The following is a 26,958-nucleotide window of genomic DNA, read 5'->3' as shown; positions in this document are numbered from 1 at the left end:
TATTTATAATGTTTACAATACACATACACAGTGACTACACATAGAGGATAATATTACAAAATTAGCAAAATTGGCAAGATCGAAGTTTAAAGTCACATATGAGTATTTCTGAAAAAAGTCAGTCTCCAATTGTGATGATTTCAGAGCAGCGAAGAGGAGTTGGCAACGAGGAGATGATCGTTTCGAGCTCCCAAAGAGACTCTTCCTCAGTCTCTTCTGTCTTGTCATATTAGATATCCCATATAGAGTAAAGACTCAAAAAAGTCAGATACATTGAATCTCCCACGTAGGGTAGACAAATACACAGCTTCCCACTTAGGGTAAAGTGCAGAGTGTCGCCATAGCAAGTATCCTGGGAGATCAGGCTAGCCTGGGCCATCCAGGTCAGGGCTTACATACTTTAGTGAAGTGTTTTTTTTTAATCTCTAGAGCAAACCCTTCAATACGTATGCATACTTCAGTGAAGTGGTGCCATCCCCAAAGTTATACTTTTAATACATGAACTTCTTCCTACAAGCTGGAATCCCAGCTTGTTGCAAACTGGATTCACAACCTGTACAGCACAAGGTGAGAGACAACAGAGACAACACATCCTTCAGCCCCCCCTCTTGATCAGACTCAAAACTTTGAGCCTTGATCAATCTTTTGTCTCTTTACCTTTGTGAATTTGGTACGCTATTCCACATTGGGTACCATCATTACAAGCTTTTAAGTCTGCGTTTGTTCCCTTGGTTTTGGGCCAAACTTCTACAAAACCCTAAACAACATGGTGGAGTTTCCATAGTAAGTTATCATTTCCCAAGGTACTATAGTGTCCTCCCCATAACCAAAATCTATCTGTACATGCAGTATAGTTTTTCAGGCCTGCAAATCTTGCCTTAGCCCCATTATACCCCGAAATTTTTGGATTCCAAACTCCAGTGTGTGAGCAGCAAAAGCACAGGCCAGGGAATCTATGTATTTAAACCACCGAATTCTTGTCGTAACAAACAACCCTGTGTTTTCAGTTAAGGCTCCAACTACCATCTTGGGATCCGTTATGAGGGTGGGCATGAAGGACATGTCTGCCACTTTGAGTGGGTGCTCGTAATACAAGGTTACATTCTTCCCATGCTGGGCAAACAGAGATCTAGCATGTTTCACCCAAAGATTTCCAAGGCTCAGTTGTATCCCGCAGCATAGAATTAGAGCAATCTCACACGGCAGCAAGGCCATCGTAAAGTGCAAAGGCATTTGACTTTGTAACACCTATTCTGTGGCCATGGAGATACCCAGTACTCGTAGGTGTCCACCCCTGTGGGAATTCTAATCAATACAGAGTTCCTACTTTCCCAATGTTGAAGTCTATTCACTGTATGAGTAACTGTCCAAGTCTTAAGCTCTGACGGCCACTCTCGGATCCTGAGACGACTCTGCTCACAGGGACAGAGAAATTCCTTATCCCAACTGACAAATCTATCAATGTACCTATATTCTAAGTAATTCCAAATATCGATGCTTGGGCTATACCTACGGCCTACCTTTATTCTCCCATAGGGAGTCCTAAGCTTCATGTCCAAGGTCTGATCTCCCCTGACAAGTACTCTGCCTCCGCTAGGTCGGTTACCACCATCCCAAATCCCTCCTGAAGGATCTGAATGGCATCTCCATCTTCCTCTATCTCATTAAGGAGCTGAATGGACTCTTTCGCTATCTCATTAACGATCTGAGCGGACTCTTCCGCTGTCTCGGCAATAATATGAAGGAGGTCCTCAGTTTCCCCTCCCTTCAGGTCCTCATCCGAAGATTCTGTGTCCCCCTGTATTAGCCACTCCCCACACTTGTGACACCATTCACTATGCAGTTGGCTACTGTTACCTTGACACAGCTGTTCCTCCCACTCCCTAGCAGTTTTAGGAACATAGGACAGGACTCCCCTAGGTCCGTTCCGCCCTAACTCATAGATTCCTTCCCCTACATCCTGCCACGTTCCTTCTAGGTATAAGAAATACCCTCTTTTCCAAGTGGTTGTACTAGCTGGATATTGGTTCTGATTAAATTTGACTTAGATGATACCCGCTTGTCTCCTGCCTATAGTTGTGTCTATTTGTAGTCTCCAAAAATAGTGTGAGCACAATGCTCCCCTAGATGCTTTTTTCCATCCCAAAGGACCTATTAATGGATCCACATAGTCTTTGAAGAGATGTTCAAAAATCCACTCCTCTCCCTTGGCTAACAATTGTTTTATGGTTTCTATTTTTTCAATCATAAATTGTGCTGTTGCCGTAATAGGAGTTTAAGTTTGCCTGCCGGTTCCATGGACCACTTCGAGCCTCTTGCTTGTGGGCCCCCACCAGCTGCTATGACTTTGGCTGCCGTGTCGTCATCTGCTGCTGTGGTCTCGACTTCACGTGGCGGTTTTGCCTTCTTGCAACTGGAGTGATGGGCCCAGCCTCTCTTTCCGTCTACCTTTACTGCACTGTCTGCGGTGAGAAGCACTTGGGATGGACCTGTTCACCGTGGCTGGAGGGGTGTATGCTTTCAAGACTTCACAAACACCCAGTCCCTATTTGGAAAGAATGAATATGAGAGTCTAGAGGGAGGGGTTGCACCACTCAAGCCAGTTTCTGGGTCTCCTTCAAGGCTGCACTTGTGTATGGGGTGGCGGGGAGCACTGACTATTTGTCTTTCATGTCTGGGGTGCCATTCTGCTCACCTCAGCAGCAATGTAAAACAGGCCTGGAGATCCCCTGGAATTACAACTGAACTGCAGAAGATAGAGATCAGTTCTCCTGGAGAAAAGGACTGCTTTGGAGGGTGGACTCTATGGCATTACCCCCTACTGAGGGGTAAATCTCCAGGAATTTCCCAACCCAAAGTTGGCAACCCTACTGAACTATGAATGAGGAAAAAACCTGATTCCAATCTCACTATTCCTCAGCCTCCACTTGCAATTTAGGGATGATATTGGCCTACCTTACAAGACTGTTGTAAGGATTGTTGTAAGCAGTGCATAAGCTTATTATATGATCATAATCCTGGTTTACAGGGAACGCAAATCCTGAGAATCCAGTTTTTAAAGAGAGGGCTTCAACAAACAAACAATGGAGCTCCTATTCTCAGAAATGCCTCGTTTTTACTAGAATAAAGGAGCCAACAGGCAGCCAAAGAATCTTTGGCAATTGGACTCTATGGCATTAAATCCCTCCCCAGGCTCCGCCACCAAAATCTCAATTTATCATCAAATATGATCAAATATTTGAGGATCTGGGAAAGTTTATGCTACAGTTTCACTCCTCTTACAGTGCCCTCCCCATCGAGCTAACCATGTGAACTATGATCAGTGTAGTCACAGAACACCGTGGGAGTGTATTTCCTTAGGCTGCAGACTCCTCAGGGCAGGGACCTGTACTCTGTTTGGTAAAGTGCTATGTGGGTTGATACCATCCATTACAAAATCTAACACTTTAACTATCAGAAAAAGGCTTTGGGGAGGGGTGGTAATAAATTTTACCCCCAGAAGAATACAGAGGTAAACATAAAAAGGGGGTAGGGGGATGGGGGATTACAATAATGCATCAAAAATCTTACATCTACTGTTCAATTATATAAAAAAAATAATAAATTATGTATCTACACTGGGTGTAAATATACCTTATGTCTAGGGTTGCCAGGTCCCTCTTTGCCACCGGAGGGAGGTTTTTGGGGCGGAGCCTGAGGAGGAGAGGGACTTCAATGCCGTAGAGTCCAATTGCCAAAGTGGCCATTTTCTCCAGGGGAACTGATCTCTATCGGCTGGAGATCAGTTGTAATAGCAGGAGATCTCCAGCTAGTACCTGGAGGTTGGCACCCTTCCTTATGTCCCAGTTCAATCTTTAACATTCTAGAGTATAATGTATTTGTTCTCTATTTCTCAGGTTTATTAATACAGCATACACCAGTAAAACACTTGTTTATACAAAAGATAAAAAATTACAATTTAACAAAACATAACTGATTAAAATTGCCGAATAATTTATAATAAACTACCATTGACCAAATATAATTCAATCTAACTGCCAGAACTCAACTTTAGACGGCGAACTTTATTTGCAACTGCACAAAATTTGGCAACCTGTTTTACCGTCTGGACATTCCCTTCCCAGAGGAGCCTCTCAATTCTCCCTTCCTCTGAACTGACTGTAATTTGGCTGAGCAGGGGAATGATTAACTTACCATGAGCTTCCTCGTAAAAAGAGCACCTGAACAAAACATGCTCTATAGACGCCAGATCCCCTGACTTACAAAGGCACACCCATTCCGTTCTCAGAAGCTTCTTGTAAAGGCGCTCCTTTGTTTATTCTATGAATGATAGGTACTATGCCAGCACTTTAATATATCTATTTCTAAAGGGAGCCAAAAAATCTGGGGAATTCGCGAGCTCATTTTGATGTTCCGTATCAAAAAGCCTTTGTCTAATTGTATGGCTTGCTTGATCTCTGTTTAGTTCCAACAGGGAGTGGGGGGAGAAGCCAAGGCCTCTAAGTCTCTGTTCGGTCTGCTTTAGGGTTGCCAACCTCAAGGTGGTGGCAGGAGATCTCCTGCTATTACAACTGATGTCCAGCCAATAGAGATCAGTTCACCTGGAGAAAAAGGCCGCTTTGGCAATTGGACTCTATGGCACTGAAGTCCCTCCCCAAGCACCATCCTCTTCAGGATCCACCCTAAAAACCTCCCGCCAGTGGCAAAGAGGGACCTGGCAACCCTAGTCTGCTTCCACCACCTAGATTTAAAATTATTGTGGTGAAGTAATGGCAGGAGCCCCTCTGTTGCCCTGTGCACCTTCAACCAGAGAAGGATAGAAGAGAGGCCAATCCTAGACTCCATCTTTAACTTGCCTGTCTCTAAGAGCACCCACGAATTTGATACCAAGGAGGAACTTGGAATACTGCCCTGAGGAACTTAGACAGAACTCGCTCCAATGGTAAATAACTAAAGGTGACCCCCCCCAAAAAAAGTCCCATATAACATCCGACTCATTGATTTAGTCTGAAACTGTCTTAGGGCGGCTGGAACAAAATAGGTTCCCCTTGTGCGAAAAAAATTTAAAATATTGTGAGATGATCTTTTGGCAAGATTTGCAACCTGTTTATGATGTTCCAATCGTAGTCCGTTCGTCTGAAAAGTCATCCCCAGGTATCTAATGGTCTTTACCTGTTCGATTCTTTTTCTATAACCAGGCTCCTTTCCTTCTGATTGCCAAAGGCCATCACCTTGGTTTTCCTATCATTTACCGTAATCGATTCCCTAATACAACAATCACCTAAGCTGGCCAGTGCTCTTTTCATGCCAACCGGGGTCCTCGATAGAATCACTACATCATCCGCATAAAGAAGGATCGGAATATTTTGATGAGCCTGATTAGGAGGATGGAGGGCAACTGAATTCAGGCAACAAGCCAGATTATTGATGTGGCATATAAAAAGCATGGGTGCTAGGAGACAGACTTGCTTGACTCCTTTAAATGTGTCCATTGGTTCTGTAAGGCGTCCATTTCTCTTGCACCTTATTGCCGTCTGCGCATGCAGAGCGCGTATAAGAAAAAGGAGCCTCCTGTCTTTGGAGGAAGCTTCCAATTTGGCCCTTAACCTTGACCTTGAGCTCGAATTGAAAGCTGCCTTTCAAACTGAAGTCTACAAAGGTGGCATATAATGAGGTCAAATTCTGAGGAGGAAGAAGAGGAAGAAGAAGAAGAAGAGTTGGATTTTATATGCCGACTTTCTCTACCACTTAAAGGAGACTCAAACAGGCTTACAAGCACCTTCCCTTCCCCTCCCCACGACAGACACCCTGTGAGGTAGGTGGGGATGAGAGAGCTGCGACTTGCCCAAGGTCACCCAGCTGGCTTCGTGTGTAGGAGTGGGGAAACCAATCCAGTTCACCAGATTAGCCTCCGCAGCTCATGCGGAGGAGTGGGGAATCAAACCCAGTTCTCCAGAGTCCACCGCTCCAAACCACCACTCTTAACCACTACACCACGCTGGCTTCAGACCTAAGTAAACTCTGCTTATCTGAAGTCAAAGTACTGAACAATTGGGTCAGAAAGCAGCTCTACTGAACCAACATTGAACAGAACCAGCTTCGATAAGTTTCTAAAAAGGAAAACATTATAGACAACAGTTTTGTCAAGCTTTCGGGGTTCTCAGTTTCTGTCCTCCCTTTCCCCCTTCCTTTCCCCCTTCTCCCCCTTCACCTTCTTCCTTTATTTCTATTGCCTTTACGTCTTTTCCCTCCTCATCTTGCCATTGTTTCCATGTCATCCCCCCCCCCTTGCGTCTGCCCCATTCCCAACTCACAGGATCCGGCACACAGCAACACCCAGAGCCAGCACCGACAACACCACTTTGCAGCCTCGTCCGCCATCTCCGGCCTCGTCCGCCCCGTCTGGTCTCTTTGGTGCAACTGAGCCAGCCCAGGTGACTGCGTGCAGGTGAGAGGGCAGGCCTCTCCTGAATGGCTCCCCACAGTGGCGGATCTACTATGAAACGAACGAAGCTTAAACGTCAGGGCCCCTAATCCCAGATCAGCCCTGAAGCAACTTTTTTTTTAATGAATGAATTCTTCAACAAAAGCGATGGCATTTTTATTTAAGTGTTTGTTATTAAAATAAGGCTATTTTAGTGATAGAATCACAAGCCAATGGGGTGAAGCACTTAATATTGACCTTGGAATATGCTCTAATACCCATTTCATATGGCCTCAAAATATCCCTGTAATTTTCAAAATTTTCTCGGGGGCTTGTGGCACCCGAACCCCCAGCTGTAAGGGCTCGCTGAGTTCGCCAAAATCTCTTCGTAGCCTACATTTTGGCAACTGGATCCTCGAATCCTTCGTTGGTGCACGGTTTAATAATTCTATAGCTCAGCCCTTAGGCTAGAGCCAATCTGAACCATAAAAAGACTTCTGAATTCTCAATTCAGGATGCACTCGTCTCGCTTGTGCATTTTAACACCCAAAATCAGAATTTCACCTCTTTATCCTAAGGAACCCCCTCTGATGACCTTGTACCTCTCTATTAGCAAATGAACCAACATATCTGCCATAGAACAACCCCACTGAAGAAGATAACAGCGGTTACCCAGACCTCATTGCTGGTGGGAAGAGGCTCACTGTATGGCCCATTTAATATTAATTGTTGTTTTTACATATACATGGGGCACCAAAATCTTTTAAGTGCTTAGGGCCTCTAAAGGTCTTAATCTGGCCCTGTCGCACTGAAGATAAAATGATGCATCCATTACCCATTCATAGATTTCACTTTTGGAGACTTGATGGGGGGAAGGGGCTTGATCCTGGAGGATGACACCTCCAGCAGTAACAGAATTCTTACAAGCTAAAAACAAGAGGCAGTGAATGATTAGTCAGGATCTGCAATTGCTGGAATTCCAGCCTTCAATGGAATGTTTTTCCCCCAAGTCTGTTGTCTTTAAATTTACACAAAATAACATTTATGCCCTACACAAAGCTCCAGCCAACGTCATTCCATATTTCTCATAATATATTCCCAAGCAACTCTCCCGCCCAGCTTTATTTTTCCAAAGTTCAGGACTTTTCCTCTTAATGAGGGGAAGAGACTTTGCTTTCTTTGCATTCCCAAAAAGACAATGGCCATTTATGCAGGGTCAATTTTGATGCTCGCTCAATGCTCTTTTTAAAAATGCGACCTTTAAAAAGCCTATTCACGGAGCCCCCCACTCGCCTGCTCCTTCCTTCCTTCCATTAGCCAACCTCCATTTGCATAGCTAACGCATGGCTGTCATTTTGCATGCTTCCTTGAGGGAATTCTTCAAGGCGGGGGCGGAGCAAACACAAAAGGTCGCGTTAAAGGGGCTCTATAAGAAATGCGAAGCAGGTATGCATCGGCTTCGCAGTCACTTACATAAGAACGGCCCTACTGGATCAGGCCAAGGCCCATCAAGTCCAGCAGTCTGTTCACCCAGTGGCCAACCAGGTGCCTCTAGGAAGCCCCCAAACAAGGCAGCTGCAGCAGCACCATCCTGCCTGTGTTCCACCGCACCCAGTATAACAGGCAAGCTCCTCTGATCCTGGAAAGAACAGGGCTGCATCATGACTAGTATCCATTTTTACTAACAGCCGGGAATAGCCCTCTCCTCCATGAACATGTCCACTACCTTCTTAAAGCCTTCCAAGATGGCAGCCTATGACGGGTTGCAACTGAAGTTTTAACTAAAAATTTTAAAATTTATAGTTAAAAAAAATAAAATAAAAAAATCAATTTTTTTAAAACTAGTAGCCAAGAACACCCCTTTCCTCCATGAATATGTCCACTCCCCTCTTAAATCCCTCCAAGCTGGCAGCCATCACCACATCCTGGGGCAGGGAGTTCCCCAGTTTAACGATCTAAAATTAACACTTTCTGAATGACGGCTCAGCGTGGGGGGAAACTCAAAAAAATATGCCAGGCGTTTCAACCTGGAATTGCCAAGCACAAATGGCCAAAATCTTAACATGCCGCTTCCAAAGACCGCAACTCCAAAAGTGGACCTCTCCCACTTCTCAGCCCCGTCCAGGGAGCAGCAACTCCAGCGATTCTGCTAGGAGGGAGCTCCTATGTACGTCACGCCCCGCGCTCAGGGAATAGGGGTCAATTCCCATTTCTCCTCCAAAGCGTTGCCTGTTTCCGTTTTTATGAAGCCTGCAGCGAGCGTAAAGGCTGCTACTGCAAACCCCCCCTCCACCCCAGGCCATTGATGCCAGGGAGATTTTGCCTTGAATCGGCCGCTCTCTAAATGCACATTTTCCCCATCCGAGTTCTCAAATATGTGCAGGGGTGGGGGGCCTTATTGTTGAGTTTTGAGCACTTCGATGGGGGAAATGTGCATGTGCAGAGCGGCAAACCCAAGGCGAAACCTCCCATGCAGAAATGGCCATTTATTCATGGAAGGTTTTGCCTTGGATTTGTCACTCTCTAGATGCACATTTTCCCCATCTGAATTCTTAAAACTCTGCATGGGGGCTTATTGTTGAGTTTTGAGAATAGGGATGGGGGAAAAGTGCATCTCAAGAGTGGCAAATCCAATGCAAAACCTTCCATGAATAAATGGTTAAAAACAGGGCTCGAAGCATATATTTTTTGCAAAATGGGCTGAACCGCCGCCTAGGACGGTTTGCGCGGCCCCAGGGTTACCGGGATGCCATCCTCCAGGGGGGACCTGGGGACCCCTCGGAGTGACAGCACATCTCCAGATTCCAGCGATCCATTCCCCTGGAGTAAACGGCTACTTTGGAGGAGGGGGGACTCGACCCCAATTGTACCCCGCTGTAGGTCCCTCCCCGTGCTCCACCCCCCAAGTCTCCAGGAGTTCCCCAACATGGCTCAGCTTAGGTCACCCTGATTATTATTCCTTTGCCTGGGAAAAACGCGAGGATGTGCAGAGGTTTTTCATATTTATTTCTCACGGAGCCTCAAGGTGCTTGTTCAGGGGCACAGGAGGAGGAGAGCAAATGGTAAGAGCTGGCAATCCTTTTATTTGTTTTACATCCCCCCCCAGACAACGGGGAGCCTTTGCACAGAGGACCGAAAGCGCGTCTTCCTCGCTCCTCGTCTTCCTCGCTCCTTTGATCTTCATCCTGATGAGCTGGGATTGAGCAAGTAAGCCCCCCACCCCCGGTTGCCAGCTCTGCCTTGGGAAATGCCTGGTGATGGGGAGGGGGACGGAGCCTTTGGAGAGGGGGCTATGGGGGAGGAGAGGGACCTCCGCAGGGTACAATGCCAAGGAGTCCAACCCCCAAATGAGCCCTTTTCTCCGGGGGAAATGACCCCCTGGAGACGGTATTCGGGTTTGGTTTTGCATGATCCAGCCGCTGTCGATTAAGCTCCGATAGGATGGCCCGGGCTAGCCTGATCTTGTCGGATCTCGGAAGCTAAGCAGGGTCAGCCCTGGTTAGTATCTGAAGAAGTGAGCTGTGGCTCACGAAAGCTCACACCCTGCTAGAAAATATTTGTGTTAGTTTTTAAGGTGCTACTGGACTCTTGCCCTTTCTACTACTGCAGACAGACTAACACGGCGACCCACTGTGAATTATACATTTGCGTGTGTACATGTATATATATGTGTGTGTGTGTGTGTGTGTGTGTGTGTGTATAAGCTCATACCCTACCAAAAAATGTTTGTGTTAGTCTTTAAGATGCTACTGGACTCCTGCCCTTTTCTACTAATGCAGACAGACTAACACGGCTACCCACTGTGAATTATACATATGTGTGTGTATGTATATATATGTGTGTGTGTGTGTATATATAAGCTCATACCCTGCCAGAAAATATTCGTGTTAGTCTTTAAGGTGCTACTGGACTCTTGCCCTTTTCTACCACTGCAGACAGACTAACACAGCTACCCACTGTGAATTAAACATATGTGTGTGTATGTGTATATGTATATATATGTGTGTGTGTGTGTGTGTGTGTGAGTGTGTATAAGCTCATACCCTACCAGAAAATATTCTTGTTAGTCTTTAAGGTGCTCCTGGACTCCTGCCCTTTTCTACTACTGCAGACAGACTAACACGGCGACCCACTGTGAATTACCCCTGGTGAGTATTTGCATGGGAGACCACCAAGGAATCCCAGGGTCTCTATGCAGAGGAAGGCACTGGCAAACCAACCTACTTTGCTTGCTTTCGGGGACTTTGGAGACGGTGCCTGCGAGTGCAAGCGTCGCTTTCGAAGGCGGCCTCTGTTCCGTGGGCGGTAAGGAAGCCCGCCTCCCTGCCAATCAATGGAAGCCCTGCGGAAGCTGGCGGCCCTGACTCTTGCACGCAGCCCAGGACGCGTCGCACGTGTGAACATGAGCATCGCGGACAGAGGTAAGTCCGCTGCCCTTGGGGAAAATTTGCAAAAAAAAAAAAAAAAAAAAACCTCCACAAATCTCGTTTTACCTCTGCTGCGCAGGTAGAAATTGCACAGGTAAAGGTAGCCTCTGTTTTAGTTTTTTTTTGGGGGGGGTATTATTATTTGGTCATGTCATGAGACGACAAGAGTCACTGGAAAAGACCGTCATGCTACGAAAAGTTGAGGGCAGCAGGAAAAGAGGAAGACCCAACAAGAGATGGATCGACTCAATAAAGGAAGCCACAGTCTTCAATCTGCAAGATCTGAGCAGGGCTGTCAAAGACAGGTCATTTTGGAGGACTTTCATTCATAGGGTTGCCATGAGTCAGAAGCGACTTGACGGCACAACACACACACATTATTCTGCAACTTAGTGTTACCAAGTCACCATGGACCTTGAGACGAGGAGGGTGAATGGTGCGTGTCTCAGGGAAGGGGTGGAAACCGAAGTCTCTTATGTTTAACAAGATCGCAAACCTTTTAATTTCCACTGATCGCCAGTGCGGCATTTAATCCGTTGCCTTCTTTTCTACGTGTTTTCAAAACGCATTTCATACTTTTGCATGGGAGTACGCTTGCCAGTCTGGCTTGCTGATATTCTTGTGCATGCTTACCTGGAAGCACACCCGAAGAATGAATAAAGACCTTCTGAAGTTTTTGTCCCAGTGTTCGTAAAAGGGATGCCATACTCTTCCAACATGGTAATGTCTGATGATTTTGAATGGTCTCCCGTCCAAGGGTGTTTTTTCCAGGCCCTGATCCTATGCCTTTAAAAGTAGCCACGTGCTATGCAAACAATTAGCAGCTGAAGAGTTCCCACCAAAAGCGTCAGCAGCTAAATGTGGGTGGGTTGTAAGGTTGCCAGTTAGCCTTGAAGAAAATTATCCTGTCCCTTGAATAGAGGCTTAGTGGTATATTTATCTTGATGTTATGAAAAGTTTCATCTCCCTACTTCTGCACATTATGCCTCTATTCACGAGACAGTACGTTTTTCTCCAGGTCTCCTGGCAACCCCAGTGGGATCCCGTGAATCTGTTTTGGTGGCAGCAGAGCCTTCCTTCGGTGTAAGGAACCCTGCTCTGGCAGAGAAGAAGATGCCGTTGACTGGCAACTGACTCATGGCATCCCCATTTACAGGGCATTCCAGGCAAGAGGGGCCATGGCTCAGTGGTAAACATCTGCTTGGCATGCAGAAGAACCCAGGTTCAATCCCCAGCATCTCCAGTTAAAAGGATCAGGTGGTAGGTGATGTGAGCGACCTCTGCCTGAGACTGGTGAGCTGCCACCAATCTGAGTAGACAATACTGACCTTGATGGACCAGTGGTCTGGTTCAATATAAGGTGGCTTCATGTGTTCATGTGTTCAAGAGATGACCAGAGGTGGTTTGTCATTGCCTTCTTCCATGCACTGACCCCTGTCTTCCTTGGCGGTCTTTCATCCAAGTGCTAGCCCTGGCTGACTTTGTTTAGCTTCCAAGCTCTAAGCTGGTGGAAGAGGCATATTTTTCTGAAGGAAGGCTCTGCTATTAGAAGAATGGATCCAGTGGAGGAGAGCCTATAAAAAGGTGTGGGAGAGGAGAGATATCTGCAGGTGCACATTTTACTGTTCATAAATTGCATGGTTGTTTCATTGGCTTTACGTCCTCCAGATGTACTGTGTGAATCCCATCCTTTGCTTATATAAACAAATCTAAAACTGGAACAAGTTCAGGGTTTTAAAGTCTCAGGATAACAGTATGTCCAGAAGACCCTGGGGAGAAATGCAAATGGCTGGTTTTCTTCTCCCTTTTCTTAAAGCAAAAGTCATTTCCTATGAGGATATAAAGAAGCTGGTGGCCAAAGGGGAGGCCCGGATCTTTGATGTGCGGTCGCCAGAAGAAGTAGCCAATGGGAAAATAGCCAATTCTGTTAACATTCCAGGTGAGAACAGTGTGCTATAGCTTATCTGCATACATGCAGTGCCGGATTTACGTATAAGCTAAACAAGCTATAGCTTAGAGCCCCACTCTCTTGGGAGCCCCCAAAAAATTTAAAGGAAAAAAAACCTGGATGTACATTTCCAAAATATAAGATAAAAAACAAATAAAATAAAACCTACATACAGCAACAGTGTTTTGTGTAGGCTCCTAAGATGTAAGTAATGGGCCCCACCTGCTAGCCTGCTCCCTAAAATATCACTGGTTTGTTAAAATAAAAATAAAAAATCATTTTAAGTTAGAGCTTAATAATTATTTCACTATTAATATACTTCTTAATTGTATTTCAGTTCAACAATTACTTTGATAAAATACATATTTTGTTATGTGCAAATGGTTTTAGATACCTATTAGGTCCATAAATTACCATATAGCATATATTCAACACAAAAAACAGCGACAATTTGTTGTTGAAAAAGAACAGCTGGACATATAAAGGGCCCCATTACCTTCAATAGCTTAGGGCCTCATCAAACCTAAATCCGGCCCTGCATACATGACACTAGATGCAAAGTTCCCGACAGTAGCTTCAAGGTTGGTCTTTGCAGCCCTTATGAATGCCTTTTCCTACTCGCATGCTTGCTCCGGGTCTGTCATGATTTCCTCAGGGGGAGAAGGTTGCTGCTGCTTCTCATATCCTCCCTTTAAGTTGTAAATTCGGCTGGGCATCTATTACTTTGACTCCAGAACACGTAGAAATTTCATTGGCTTTATGCCTTCCAGATGTACTATGTGAATCCCACCCTTTCCTTATGTAAACAAATCTAAAACTGGAACAAGTTCAAGGTTTTTAAGTCTCAGGATAACGGAGTATGTCCAGAAGACCATGGGGAAAATGCAAATGGTGTGAGAGCCAGTGTGGTGTAGTGGTTAAGAGCGATGGTGTGGAGCAGTGGGTTCTGATCTGGAGACCCTGGTTTGATTCCCCACTACTCCACATGAGCGGCGGAGAATAATCTGGTGAACTGGATTAGTTTCCCCACTCCTATACATGAAGCCAGCTGGGTGACCTGGGGTTAGTCATACTCTCTCAGCCCCACCTACCTCACAGGGTGTCTGCTGTGGGGAGGGGAAGGGAAGGTGATTGTAAGCCATTTTGATTCTTCCTTAAGTGGTAGAGAAAGTCGGCATATAAAAACCAACTCTTCTATAGCTGACCTGCGGCTGGCCTGTGAGGGATATAGAACCTCCTCCATTGGAAGTAGATAACACAGTCCTATTTTCGAAAGCTGCTAACAAAGTACTATCATATTCACTTAAAAAACTGCTTAAAAAACCATAAAACGTCACTACGAGGCAAGAGCTCTTTTGGTCTGTTTGGACCGGCACCTGAGACTATTCTGCATGGTGCTAAGGCCCATGTCAGGCTGGGAAGAGAAGCTTGATGCAAAGTTGTGTAGAATTACCAGGGGGAGGGGGTTTCTGCTAGGTGTGGGGCTGAGCAGTACCTAAAGGCCCAGGCCCCTTTCCGTTTTGGAAGCCCGCCCACCCCTTCCAAGGTTAATATATAATGAAATGTGCTTGTCCTGTTCACTTTATTGAACCTTCCATGTGCAACTTGTTTCCTGTACTTCTCCACTGTGAGACCTTGGCGCAAGATGCTGCCTTCTTCTGATGCCATGACTGCTGCCCACCCAAAGAGAAGGAGGGCAGGCTGCGACCATTGCACCGGTGGGCAGCAATGCCACTCCACCTCGACGCCTGCCTTGGATTTGACCTTCCCTTGCTCGCTCCTCTCATTCTTGCTATAAACAGAGTTTAACTGCCGTAATTTTTACAAGTGGCTGTGGCAGGCTTTTACTGGAACAAGCAAGGTTCACTTTGGGAGGCTTGACGTTTTTCAACCCATGACTCTTTTGTGCAGTTGTGGAGGTAGAAGAGGCTTTCAAAATGGACCCGGAAACGTTTAAAATGAAGTATGGGGTGAATAAGCCGCCGCTGGATGACGAAAACGTGGTTTTCCACTGCCAGATTGGCAAAAGAGGGGCCCGGGCCACAGAGATAGCCGTGGCGCTCGGCTACGCCAAGTGAGTTTTGGTTTCCACTGTACCCCTTCCTCCCACAAATCCAGTTGGTAATTTTGGGATTCAGGGTTGTGGGCAGTAGGCATTGGTTCCTTTTCGAATCGGTTTGTGGTGCAGCAAATAACTCATTTAAGATGGCTGTTTAAGATGGCTGTTTTACTGGGGTGTATGGGGAATATACATGGGCCACTGTCTCCTCTATTTGGCCCTTTCCTTTAAGTCTGGCATAGAAAGAGAAGGTATGATGAAAGACAGCCCTCATAGCACTGTACTCTGTTTCCACAAGTAAAGGATACAGGTCGTTTCTCCACGGGGACAGGCTTGCATGGTTTCCTGTTGCGGCTGCTGATACAGCATAGCCGCATGGCAACTTTCCTGCCCTGGTCCCTCAGCAGTGGCCTCCGCCACCACCCCATCACCAGGGCCATTCCAGTTTTTTGAAAATCAGCAATAGAATATTGTTTTATCGATGTTGGCTGTCAGCTGCAACTTGATGGCAAAAAGAGAAAGGCATTTGGGGGGGACTTATTTCCCTGTTTTTGCTGCTGCACATGCACAGAATGCTGCATATAGAATAGCAGAATCAGGGAAAGAGCCCCCCCACACACACACAAACACACAGTGCTGCAACAGTTGTGTGGCTGCAGGGAAGCAGAGTCAGGTCCAAGAAACACTAAGCCAACTCTTCTAAAAATATCATGTCTAGTTTGGCACGGAATTCCCAGATTTTGTTGTGTGAGTGTATTTTTTTTAAAGTCTCGAGCCCCTTTTGTTGCCGAGATATGCCTTTCTCATTATATCTCTATAATGAAAAGGGCTAGGGATTTACTTTTTAAAAGGAAAGCTGGGAATTTGGAGAAACTGACACACAGATAGGTAGAACATTATATCTATCTATCAGTGTTCAATTACTAGGGGGTTTGCCACTTAAGTGAACCAGTGTGTGGCAAACCACCTATTAAACTATAAACCTAATGCGCTGTGAGTTCAAGTCTCCCTGCTCCGTCACTTAGTTCACGGTATCTTGAAGCTCCCCGTAATGCAGAAAAGAACAACAAAAACGGTCAAGGGTTTGCCTTCTCTGCAAAGAAAAACTGAAGTGTTCATGGCTTACTCATGTAGAAGAAATAAAAGACAAACTAAGGGAGGCGTAATGAGGGTTTATAAAATGATAAATATTGTGGAAAAAATGGATAAAGATTTCCCCCTCCCCTCTCATAATGAATCAGCCGATGGGTAGCAGATTCAAGACAGACAAAAGAGTTATTCTTTCACACAATGCATAATTAGCTTAAGGAATTCACTGTCACAAAATACAGTAATGGCGGCTGGATAAAATTACTTTAAAAGGGCACAGGATGAACTTGTGAGGTAATCTCTTGGTGGCTGCTAGCCTTGATATCTCTGTGCTGCGGGGGGGGGGGTGTCCTTGCATCTTGTGGTCTGTTATTCATAAGAATAAAATTATATTATAAAATTTAAAATTATATTATAAAATGTATTATATTATAAAATTTAAAATTATATTATAAAATGTATTATATTATAAAATTTAAAATTATATTATAAAATGTATTATATTATAAAATTTAAAATTATATTTCTGCCCCTGCCCCAAGCTTAAATTTAAATGATATTTGCTGTTTTGAGTCAAACATCAATATATCTAATTCTTAACATGGCCAAATCTGTAGATACTTAAATCCAGAGACTGGAGCCATGAACAGACAGAACAGATCATTCTATGAGCCTGAGAAGAGCCCCAGGTTTGCAGAAAAATCCAAAATCTGGGGGTGGGGGGAACATTAGAGGGTGAAAACCTCCCAAAATAATAGAACCAATGCCTGTAGCTTTAAATAATGAATGACCTCAGTGGCAGTTTTTAGGCAACCACAATATGGTTTCTGTTATTAAAAGGCTGTCTGGAATGGCAGTTTTCCTTTTCCGGGGCTGTTTTGGCTTTTGAGGGAGGACTTGTAATGTCCAAATTCTTCATTTTGCCAGTATTTTTACCTCATATATGGGATTGGTTTATTTGTTTCCTCCTCAGGGCTCGCAACTATGCTGGAGGCTACAAGGAGTGGTCGGAGAAAGAAGGAAAGTGAGGTGTGAAAGAACAGTCTTTCCCACCCACCAGTTGCTACGTGAGAGCGTCTTAAATCAGAAATGCCAGGATGATAGGACCTTCTACATTCAAAGTATGTGGTCCACCACTGAGCGATAGGTCTACCTAGGACCTTATGGGGCTGTTTTGTACTGGCTGTCGCTTCGTCTAGACCAGTTTGCTTTTGTCTCACCACCAGCAGCTTTTCAAGCTCTTAGGCAGGAAAAGGTCTTTCCCAGCACCTGCTACCTGGAGATCCTTTATTTGGGAATGCCAGGGATTGGACCCTTCTCAGTACCAACAGTCTGCTCTGCTACTGAACTGAAGCCCCTTAATAGGGCCCATTACAATACAGAAAGCCAGGGCCTGGATCAGAGTCCATTCTTCTGGTGGATGCTAACATCATTTTAGAGCTGAACTCAACCACTGAAAAGTGCCGCAAGCAGGAGTGGTTTGGCCCCCCGCAAGAGTGGGGGATCACACCCGGTTCTCCAGATTAGAGTCCTCCGCTCTTAACCACTACACCACGCTGGCTCCCAACAGAAACAACATAGCGCATACATTTCAGAAGTGAGGGGTAGAGGTGGGAAGTTTGAAACTGGGAATGTGTTTACATTTTACTGTAAATGCAAGATGGATGGTTATAGGGGAGAGGGATGCCAAATGTTAGGCCTTGGAGTATTTTGTCAGATTCCATGCATTTCTTCCCGGGTTCTAAATGCTGTTATGACTTTGAATTTTAGATGCCATTTCAGGTGAGAAAAACGTTCCTGCAAAGAGGTCCAAAAATATTTGGTGTAGACACTCTCTCCTGCCCAAATGGGAATGTCCCAGGTAAAGGAGGACATCAGATTATGGTAATGGTGTAGTGTGATATTATCCTCCACATCCTAACAGAGACTCGGCACTAGACCGTTTCAAGGCTTTGCCAGTGTAAAAACTGATTTGCAACAGCGCTCTCCAGGGTTTATCATGTTTAGAGAAACTTTTCTGCCTCTCCGATAATACAAACATTGTTTTGGAATGAGTCTGTTCTTTTCTCTTGCTATTAGCAAACCAGATAAGACACCTGCATAAACGTTTATCTTCTATTGAACAAAGAAAAAGTTTCTTTTTATTGAGCAAGATAGAAAAAAATAAAGCCAAAAAAGAATTAACCCCACAGGAACTGTTGAAATATATGCTAAAATTATCAGCACTCGTAGCTTTGCTAAATCATATAGCTAATGATAGCCATAAAACAGGGTTCAGCTCCTGTCTTACTGCTTTCAGGGGTTATTAAAAAAGCCCAAGATACCCAAAAACTTACCACTAGATCTCCCCTCTTACTCCTCTGAGTCTTCAAGCCAGAGAAATCTGATTTGCTTGTCACTGGAATGCTTATTTATAGAAAAATATCAATCTCTCACAGTTTGATTTATCACCATCATGTGGTTATTTCTAGATATCTGATCTATATCTCTTCTGTTAAAGTTGTGCTGATGTTTATGAATTTCAAAGGCTTCTCTGTGTAATCTGGCAAAATAGTTGGTAGAAGAGAGTTTAAGAATGAATATGGCTTGGCTTCCTGTCCTGAAAACCTCCAGACTAACAAAGACTACAGTCCACAATAGCCATGCAGATTAGTTTTGGATTTCACACATTAACAGATCACTTCAGGATACAGTGGTTCCATATTAACATACCACACCCTCATCAGCACATTATCTTGATACTTACAGGACAATGATTAGCACATTACCTTTGATACTTTTTGCAGGACAATGATTCAGCTCAAACCCTACCCCTTTCTGATTATATATTACTCTTCCTACACACTTGACACTGAGAGACACTGTCCTTCAGCGTTACTCCTCTGAAGATGCCTGCCACAGCTGCTGGCGAAACGTCAGGAAAGAAAAAACCAAGACCACGGTCACACAGCCCGGATAACCTACAAGAACCAATGAACTCTGACCGTGAAAGCCTTCAACAATATTTTGAACAACTAGACAGCTCTTTCGGATGTTGAATTTGGTCCACCTATCACCGGACCTTGTAATGTTTTCAAAGCAAGTACCAACCAACATTAACCACCAGAGGTCAGCAAACCCTCACGGAGCCCCATCTAACACAAAAAAACCATTGTTTATTGCTTTGGCCACACGATACAGGTTGGGAATAGACGGCTCTTTGCGCAAAACTTCTCAGTTAATGAGACACACAACATAAATGTCACAGTATGCTTGAAGAGAGGTGGAGGAGATGACGTTGTGGAAACTTTCAGGGCCTAGCTGGTGACTAAGTAGAAAAGAGATCTTGGGGTTATGGTGATTAATTCGGTGAAAATGTCAGCTCTGTGAGTCAGCAGCAGTGGGGAAAAGGCTGGTTTCATGCTAGGGATTTTAGGGAAAGGACTGAAAACGGATCTGCTAGTCTTGCATAGACTTACGGCATTTCTGCCATTTGGTTGGAATGCTGCATACTATTCTGGGCACCGTTTCCCAAAGGAAGTGGAGGGTGGCTATTGCGTCATGCCCTGTTCAAAGGTATCTGGGTGGCTACTGCAGGGAAAAAAGATGCTGGAATAAGTGGACTTTTTGATAAGATGCAGCAAAGCTGTTATGTACTTAAGGACAGTGAAGCTTCTGTACCTTCAGAAGACGAGGCGCTTCAGATCACCTATAGAGAAGCTGAACAGGCGAGATTGACCAATGAATTTAAGAGCGCTGCCGGATCGGATCAGTGGCCCATCTCGTCCAGCATCCTGTCTCACACAGTGGCCAACCAGTTCATCTGGAGGTCCAACAACAGCGCAGAAAGGCTTTCCTGGGTATGGCAGCTGTTCCAGTCCGTTAATCCTCATGGTTGCCCTCTTCTGCACTTAACCCCAATGGAAGTATATTTGTGTATAACTGTGAACCCATACATATTAAAAGACCTGTGCCTTAACAAATCAAATTAAAGGTAAAGGTCCCCTGTGCAAGCACCGGGTCATTCCTGACCCATGGGGTGACTTCACATCCCGATGTTTACTAGGCTGACTTTGTTTACGGGGTGGTTTGCCAGTGCCTTCTCCAGTCATCTTCCCTTTACCCCCAGCAAGCTGGGTACTCATTTTACCGACCTCGGAAGGATGGAAGGCAGAGTCAACCTTTGAGCCGGCTACCTGAAACCGACTTCCGTCGGATTGAACTCAGGTCGTGAGCAGAGCTTGGACTGCAGTACGGCAGCTTACCACTCTGCGCCACGGGGCTCAAAATCAAATTACTGCTCTATTAAAATAAGTGGGGCTTATACTGAAGGAACCGAAGTTATGGGCAATGGAGAAAGAAACAGGTTATGAGAAGTGATTTGTATGCTCAGGGACACAAAAATGACATGATATGATCAGGAGAGAGTTCCCTCCCTCGCCCAATGTGTGGAAATTCTTTCCAGGAAGTATACCTGGAAGTATACACCCTGCCCGGTGTATCATAATTACACAACAGTCAAAAGCAGTCTGTGTGGATTGTTTAGATAAATTCCAAACTCGGACAGTATGGCTGCAATCATAGGAACACTTAAGCTGGGAGTAAATCTTATTGTATGCAGTGCAGTATGCTCCTCAGTAGACCTATTTACGATTGCTCTTTCAGTGAGCACTCCTAAGCAGATCTATCTACTCAGAATCCTATTCAGGCCTATTCAGTGGGACTTACTCCCAGGAAAGTATTTTTAGGATTGTGCTGTAAACCCAGAGTGTCCAAATGAGCCTCCCAAGACACGTGGTGATTGTTGTTAAAAGCATTTTCCCATTATAGACTCCCAGCCTTGAAATAACATTGCACTGGAAACATGCAAATGCACCTTATAAGGTACAAAAGGAAGTTACAAGAACAAACCAAAGCCTGTAGCGATCAGGATTTTAATGTCCTGATTTTGCTATCTTGGCCTGTTGCCAGACTGGAGGCTTCTAGAACCAGATTGAATCCCACCTGATGAATTCTTGCACATGAATGTAACTTAATAGGTCATGTGCTTAATGTGCAGGTTGCTGGACTTCAAGTCACAATTCGGTGTTATTTGTTTCTTTTTGGGGGAATGTGGGAACAAAATCTATACCTTCTCAGATACTCAAAAGAAAGATGTAAAAGGTAAAGGTCCCCTGTGCAAGCACCGGGTCATTCCTGACCCATGGGGTAATGTCACATCCTGACATTTCCTAGGCAGACTTTGTTTGCGGGGTGGTTTGCCAGTGCCTTCCCCAGTCATCTTCCCTTTACCCCCAGCAAGCTGGGTACTCATGTTACCGACCTCGGAAGGATAGAAGGCTGAGTCAATCTTGAGCCGGCTACCTGAAAGAAAGATGACACCATGATTATATTCCCCCCCCCCCCACAACAGTGTGGAAACGCCGTCCAGGAAATGTTCAACATGCTGATTTATAGATCACGATGGGTAGCTGTGTTAGCGTGTCAACAGCAGTAAAAAACAGCAAGAGTCCAGTAGCACCTTAAAGACTAACAAAATTTCTGGCAGGGTATGAGCGTCTAATGCTGACTTATAGCTAGCTATATAACAGTCAGAAGCTGCTTCAATAATTCTGACCCAGGACATAAAAAAACTGGTTCCGTACAACTCAGTTGAAAATCACAAAGTAAAATACTTTAGTTCTGCAGCGCCCTCCCTAATTATGAGCTGTCGTTTCATTCCATTCTGCCTACGAGGAAAAATGATTTTAAAAAATAAATAAATTATAGCTGCAAGTTAAACAGCTGTGGAAGGAAAGGGGGTGTATCCTCAATGCCTAAGAAACTGGTGGTGCAATCCTAAACAGAGTTACACCCGTCTCTTATCCCTGGAAATGAATGGGCTTCAGTGGGTGTGTGTTTAGGATTGTACTGCAAAATACAAATTATGACGCTCCTGATTTAAAGCTCTCCTTTACCAGGAATCCAGCAATTTTCTCTGTCAAGTAAAGTAAAATGGGGATAATAACATCCTACCGGACAGGGTGGTTGTAAAAAAATCTTATGTATCCACATAAATATCGTATATGTGCTAGCCCTAGCTAACACCTAGGAGACAAACTTGTACTGGGACTGTACTATCACTAGGGTTACCAACCTCCAGGTGATGGCTGGAGACCTCCTGGGATTACAATTGATCTCCAAACTATATCAATCCACCTGAAGAAAATGGCCAGTTTAAAAGGTGGACTCTATGGCATTATACCCCATTGAAGTCCCTCCCCGCAAACTCTCTGGTCTTCAGGCTCCACCTCCAAAATCTCCGGGTATTTCCCAGCCCGGAGCTGGCAACCCTAACTATCACTCGCAAAACTGAATGCAAAAACTATATCCCTTCATGTAAAAAAGTAGCACGTGGGGGAAAGGGCCTTCCTCTTGACCTGCTATTTCTCCTGGTGCAGGGAAATATATATATATATATATTTGTGTAAAATGCTGTCATGGCGACCCCTTTTTTGGGGGGGTTTCATAGCAAGAGACTCACAGAGGTGGCTTGCCAGTGCCTTCCTCTGCACAGCAACCCTGGCATTCCTTGGAGGACTCCCATCCAAATACTAACCAGGGCTGACCCTGCTTAGCTTCTGAGATCAGGCTAGCCTGGGCCATCCAGGTCAGGGCATGAAATATTTTGTACCATCCTATAATATAGGGTTGCCAGGTCCCTCTTCGCCACCGGTGGGAGGTTTTTGGGGCGGAGCCTGAGGAGGGCGAGGTTTGGGTAGGAGAGGGACTTCAGTGCTATAGAGTCCAATTGCCAAAGTGGCCATTTTCTCCAGGGGAACTGATCTTTTTTTTTTTGAAATATTTTTTAATTTTTCTTCATTTAATATTTCCATAAAGACAATATAATAATAATAATAATAATAATAATAATAATAATAATAATAATAATAATAGAGACAAACAAATATTATTCTAATTTAATAATTACATGACTTCCCCCTCTCCCTCCTCCCTCTAAAATTAAATTGTATAATCTTTTGCCAACGGGACTAATCCAGGGGAACTGATTTCTATCGGCTGGGGATCAGTTGCAATAGCAGGAGATCTGCATCCGCCACCTGGAGGTTGGCAACCCTACTGTAATAGGTAATTCACAGTGGGTAGCCGTGTTAGTCTGTTTGCAGTAGTCAAAAAGGGCAAGAGTCCAGTAGCACCTTAAAGACTAACAAAAAATATTTTCTGGTAGGGTATGAGCTTTACTGTAATAGGATACGAGCTACACCTGAAGGGGAACAGCCTAGACCCGCCTTGACCACACCCAGCAGCTCCCCCCCCCTTCCTCTGCCCTCCTAGCAGAGCAACTCTCGGAAACTTCCTCCACTCCCCGCCAGGCGGCGCCAAGAGAGCAGCGGGCGGGGCCGCCTGTTTTCCCCCCGCCGACGTCTTGCGGCGCTTCACCTGTGCAGGGGCGGGGCCAGGGGAGCGACGGGCGTCTCGGGGAGCCAATCGGGAGCGGCCGCCCGCTCACCTGCGCCGTCGCCTGGGCTGGCTCAGTTGGAGCGAGGAGTCCGGACGGGGCAGGCGATGGCGGCGGAGCGGCGTCCTCGGGGCTGGCTCTGGGTGTTGCTCTGCGCCGGATCCTGTGAGTTGGGGATGGGGCGGACGCAAGGGAAGGGGGGGGGATGCACATGCAATACAACGGCGTATCTAGACCTACAACTCGTGCTTGTTGCTGAATCAGTGGCTTAAGGAAAAAAAATGGCCCATTTGTATAGAACTGGAATCCAAGGCCCAAAAAAAGAAAAAAAACTACCTTTGCTCAAACAGCTTCAAAATCCACTCCAGGAGGAGGGGAAAGATGGAAAGAAAATAGAAAAGAAGGAAGAAGATGAAGGGGGAGAAGATGGAAAGGGAGGGGGAGAAAAACGTGTGTGTGTGTATATATATATATAAAGTTGCAACCGACTTATGGAGACCCCTTTTTGGGGTTTTCATGGCAAGAGACTAACAGAGGTGGTTTGCCAGTGCCTTCCTCTGCACAGCAACCCTGGACTTCCTTGGTGGTCCCCCATCCCAATACTAACCAGGGCTGACCCTGCTTCGCTTCTGAGATCTGATGGGATCAGGCTAGCCTGGGCCACCCAGGTCAGGGCGAGAGAAAAACACAGGAAAGTGAAAAAAGAGAGGCTAGAAACTGGGAGAATCCCGAAAGCAAAAGTGGTAAAAGAAAGCAAAAGAAAGCGGTTGGGGGAAAGGTTGAAAAGTAGGGAGGGGGAAATGGGGGAGGGGAGGCAGGCAGCCCCCATTGATCCCAGGCGGGAAGAAGGTCTCTGGAGGGGGAGGGGTGCGAAGGAGCTTCCCTGTGGAGGGCAGGATGTGGGTGTGAGTGGCGAGGAGGTAGTCGGTGGGGCGGCTTTCTGAGGAGGGGGGCTTCCTCCCCAAGGATGAGCTCAGGGACACCTTTCTGCCCCGGCAATCTTGGCTCAGGGCAGTCGATCCAGGCAAACCTGGCTGCGCCTGGCACCTAACAGAGCGCGCCATTGAAGGTGGAAGCGTCTCTAGTGCCCGCAAAACCGGCCCCTGGCACAGTAGCCAACCGCTGGTATTCTCAAACAGCATGAGAGAAATTTCCCCAATTGTATAAGTTTCACCCGAGAGGTATGAATTCTTCATTTTGGTTCTAGTGACCTCCTCTTGCGTGTGAGAGATTAGGACAAACCCATAAAGCTTCCAAGCGGCCTTCTGCCGTGTGGACCTCTGCTTGACAAAACTGTTGTCTATCATGTTTTCTTTTTTAGAAACTTATCGAAGCGGGTTCTGTTTAATGTTGGTTCAGTAGCTGCTTTCTGACCCAATTGTACAGTACTTTGACTTTAGATAAGCAGAGAGTTTACATAGATCTGTGTTTATACAGCGTTGCTATTTGGATTCCCAGAACTAGAAAGGCAGTTCGAAAAGGACTTTCATTTCTGTTCTTCCCTGTAGTTTGATAGATGTCCTGCCGTGGCTCCAGTTGGAAAGAGTGCTTTTTTTTCTTCTTAAAACTGTTTCCTTGTTGAAATCTTGCTCAATAGTCTGACTCTGCTGGTTTGTTCTTTAATAGAAATCTCCGTTCCCTTATATGAAGTTTTTCCTAGCATGTGGTTGGTCGGAATGTGTAAATACCAAACAATTCTCAAAGTACCTGTGGTGGATTTTGAAGCTGTTTGAGGAAAGGTAGTTTTTTTTATTTTTTGGCCTTGGATTCCAGTTCTATACAAATGTGCCTTTTTTTTTCTTAAGCAGCTGATTAAGCAACAAGCATGAGTTGTAGGTCTAGATTACTTAATATATGTACCCTTTCTTAGAACTTAATCAGATTCTGGCGATTTTTCACAACTTTTTTTTTTTTTTGGAAGCGGCTGCCAGCTAGATCTGGCGGCTGTTGTTCCCAGGAGCCCTGAACCTGTGCTTTTCAGAGGGCAGTGGATAAACCAAAGACAAGTAGGATCATGTTTCTGTACCCTTTTAAACCACACCTTGGGATTACTTGAACGAGAGCTGGCAGACTGCCCCATACCCTGATCTACAGCCAAGCTGTCCAAACAGGTCTGCATTGGACAAAGATTCTAGAAATCTAATAAATAATATTTTCTTAGGATGTGATACTCATTATCTGTGGGCGTAGAGGTCTCTTATCTGCCTTAGTAGTTCTGTGGGAGAGGTGCAGTTTCCGAGGAGCTGGAGAGAGGCAAGCAGAGACACCATTGTTATGGTCCTGTAAACTCAGGCTATATGCTCCCCCCGGCTACATAATTTTGGGGCTATCAAACAAGGAAACCCCAGTCCTTCTCAGTCCAGACAAGACAGAGTGAGCGAATTGAATATCTCACTCTCCTGACGTCTTAATAATAATACATTTTATTGATACCCCACCCTACCCCATGGCTCAGGGTGGCTAACAACATGTAAGTATACATAATATAAAAACAGGGTTAAAACAATCTAGAAACATAGCTAACTGATAAATCCTATGCTGAGGGCGCCCAACTACTCTATCTTAAAAAGATAAAGGTAGTCCCCAGTGCAAGCATCGGGTCATTACTGACCCATGGGGTGACCTCACATCCTCATGTTTATTAGGCAGACTATGTTTTATGGGGTGATTTGCTATTGCCTTCCCCAGTCATCTACACTTTACCCCCAGCAAGCTGGGTGCTCATTTTACTGACCTTGGAAGGATGGAAGGTTGAGTCAACCTCGAGCTGGCTACCTGAAACCGACTTCCTCCAGGATCGAACAGGTCATGAGCAACTTTTGACTTCAGTTCACCCCTCTGCCCCACGAAGCTCTTCTTAGGGAGGATGGGTGTGCATCAGTGCCTATCATTAATGTCACTCAGTCTATTGGGGGAGAGGAAGGATGGAGACGGGCAGACATGGGGGTAGGGAAAACACAGCCAGGAAAAGGGGCAGGCAGAAGGGCCAAGGGGGGATGGAAGGAACGGAGGGGGATAAGGAGGCCAGGCTCTAGATGTAGTACCGTTGCTGCCCTCAACCATAAGTCATCATTATCATGCTCGTTTACATTTTGAATCCTGCCTTCTTTTGAGGAAGCCCAGAGCAGCAAACGCATTTTTCCCCGCCTCCATTTTTATAACAACCCTATGCGGCTGAGAGAGTATGATTTGCTTAAGGACATCTAGTTAGCTTCATGGTTGATTGGGGTGTATGGAACTAGAGCCTTTCTTTAATTCCTGTGGCACGGTGCCTACTGCTGTGTTTCCTGGTTCCTTCTTGCACGCCTCCCGGCTGCCCTGATTCCTCCCCATCTCCTTCCTTATCTCTTTTCAGATTTCCTCCTCTGCCGTTCTTCCCTTTGTCATTTTCTTCTGCTCTTCTTCTCCCCCTCTCCCAAGCCTCTCTTTCTCTGACCTGAATCTTTTCCCTGCATCACTTCTCCAGCCAGCTTCCAGGGCTGATGGAAGGACAGAGAGGTCGCAGGGGGGGGGTCACTGGATTAGGTAGGGGGAGCCCAATTTCTGCCATCTCCTGCCAAATCTGGGCAGTGG

The 26,958-nt window shown here is 45.4% G+C and overlaps 2 protein-coding genes across 2 annotated transcripts in view; both read left to right on the top strand.

Moving 5' to 3' along the window:
* Nucleotides 1–10,757: 10,757 nt before the first annotated feature.
* TSTD1 (thiosulfate sulfurtransferase like domain containing 1) lies at nucleotides 10,758–16,988 on the top strand. The gene is made up of 4 exons (XM_056853821.1): nucleotides 10,758–10,845; nucleotides 12,668–12,790; nucleotides 14,711–14,873; nucleotides 16,921–16,988. The coding sequence occupies exons 1-4, from the start codon at nucleotides 10,758–10,760 to the stop codon at nucleotides 16,973–16,975; spliced, it is 429 nt and encodes a 142-aa protein (XP_056709799.1). The 3' UTR covers nucleotides 16,976–16,988.
* A 6,504-nt stretch (nucleotides 16,989–23,492) lies between these two features.
* F11R (F11 receptor) overlaps nucleotides 23,493–26,958 on the top strand; it is a 41,765-nt gene continuing 38,299 nt past the window's right edge. The window contains exon 1 of the mRNA XM_056853448.1: nucleotides 23,493–23,550. Coding sequence (XP_056709426.1) covers nucleotides 23,493–23,550 — 58 coding nt within the window. The remainder of the gene's footprint in view (nucleotides 23,551–26,958) is intronic.

This window comes from Euleptes europaea, chromosome 7 (assembly GCF_029931775.1).
Source record: "Euleptes europaea isolate rEulEur1 chromosome 7, rEulEur1.hap1, whole genome shotgun sequence".
NCBI classification, from domain to species: Eukaryota; Metazoa; Chordata; class Lepidosauria; order Squamata; family Sphaerodactylidae; genus Euleptes; species Euleptes europaea.
Note: the sequence above shows the minus strand (reverse complement) of the source record. Positions and strands in the feature narration are given on the sequence as shown.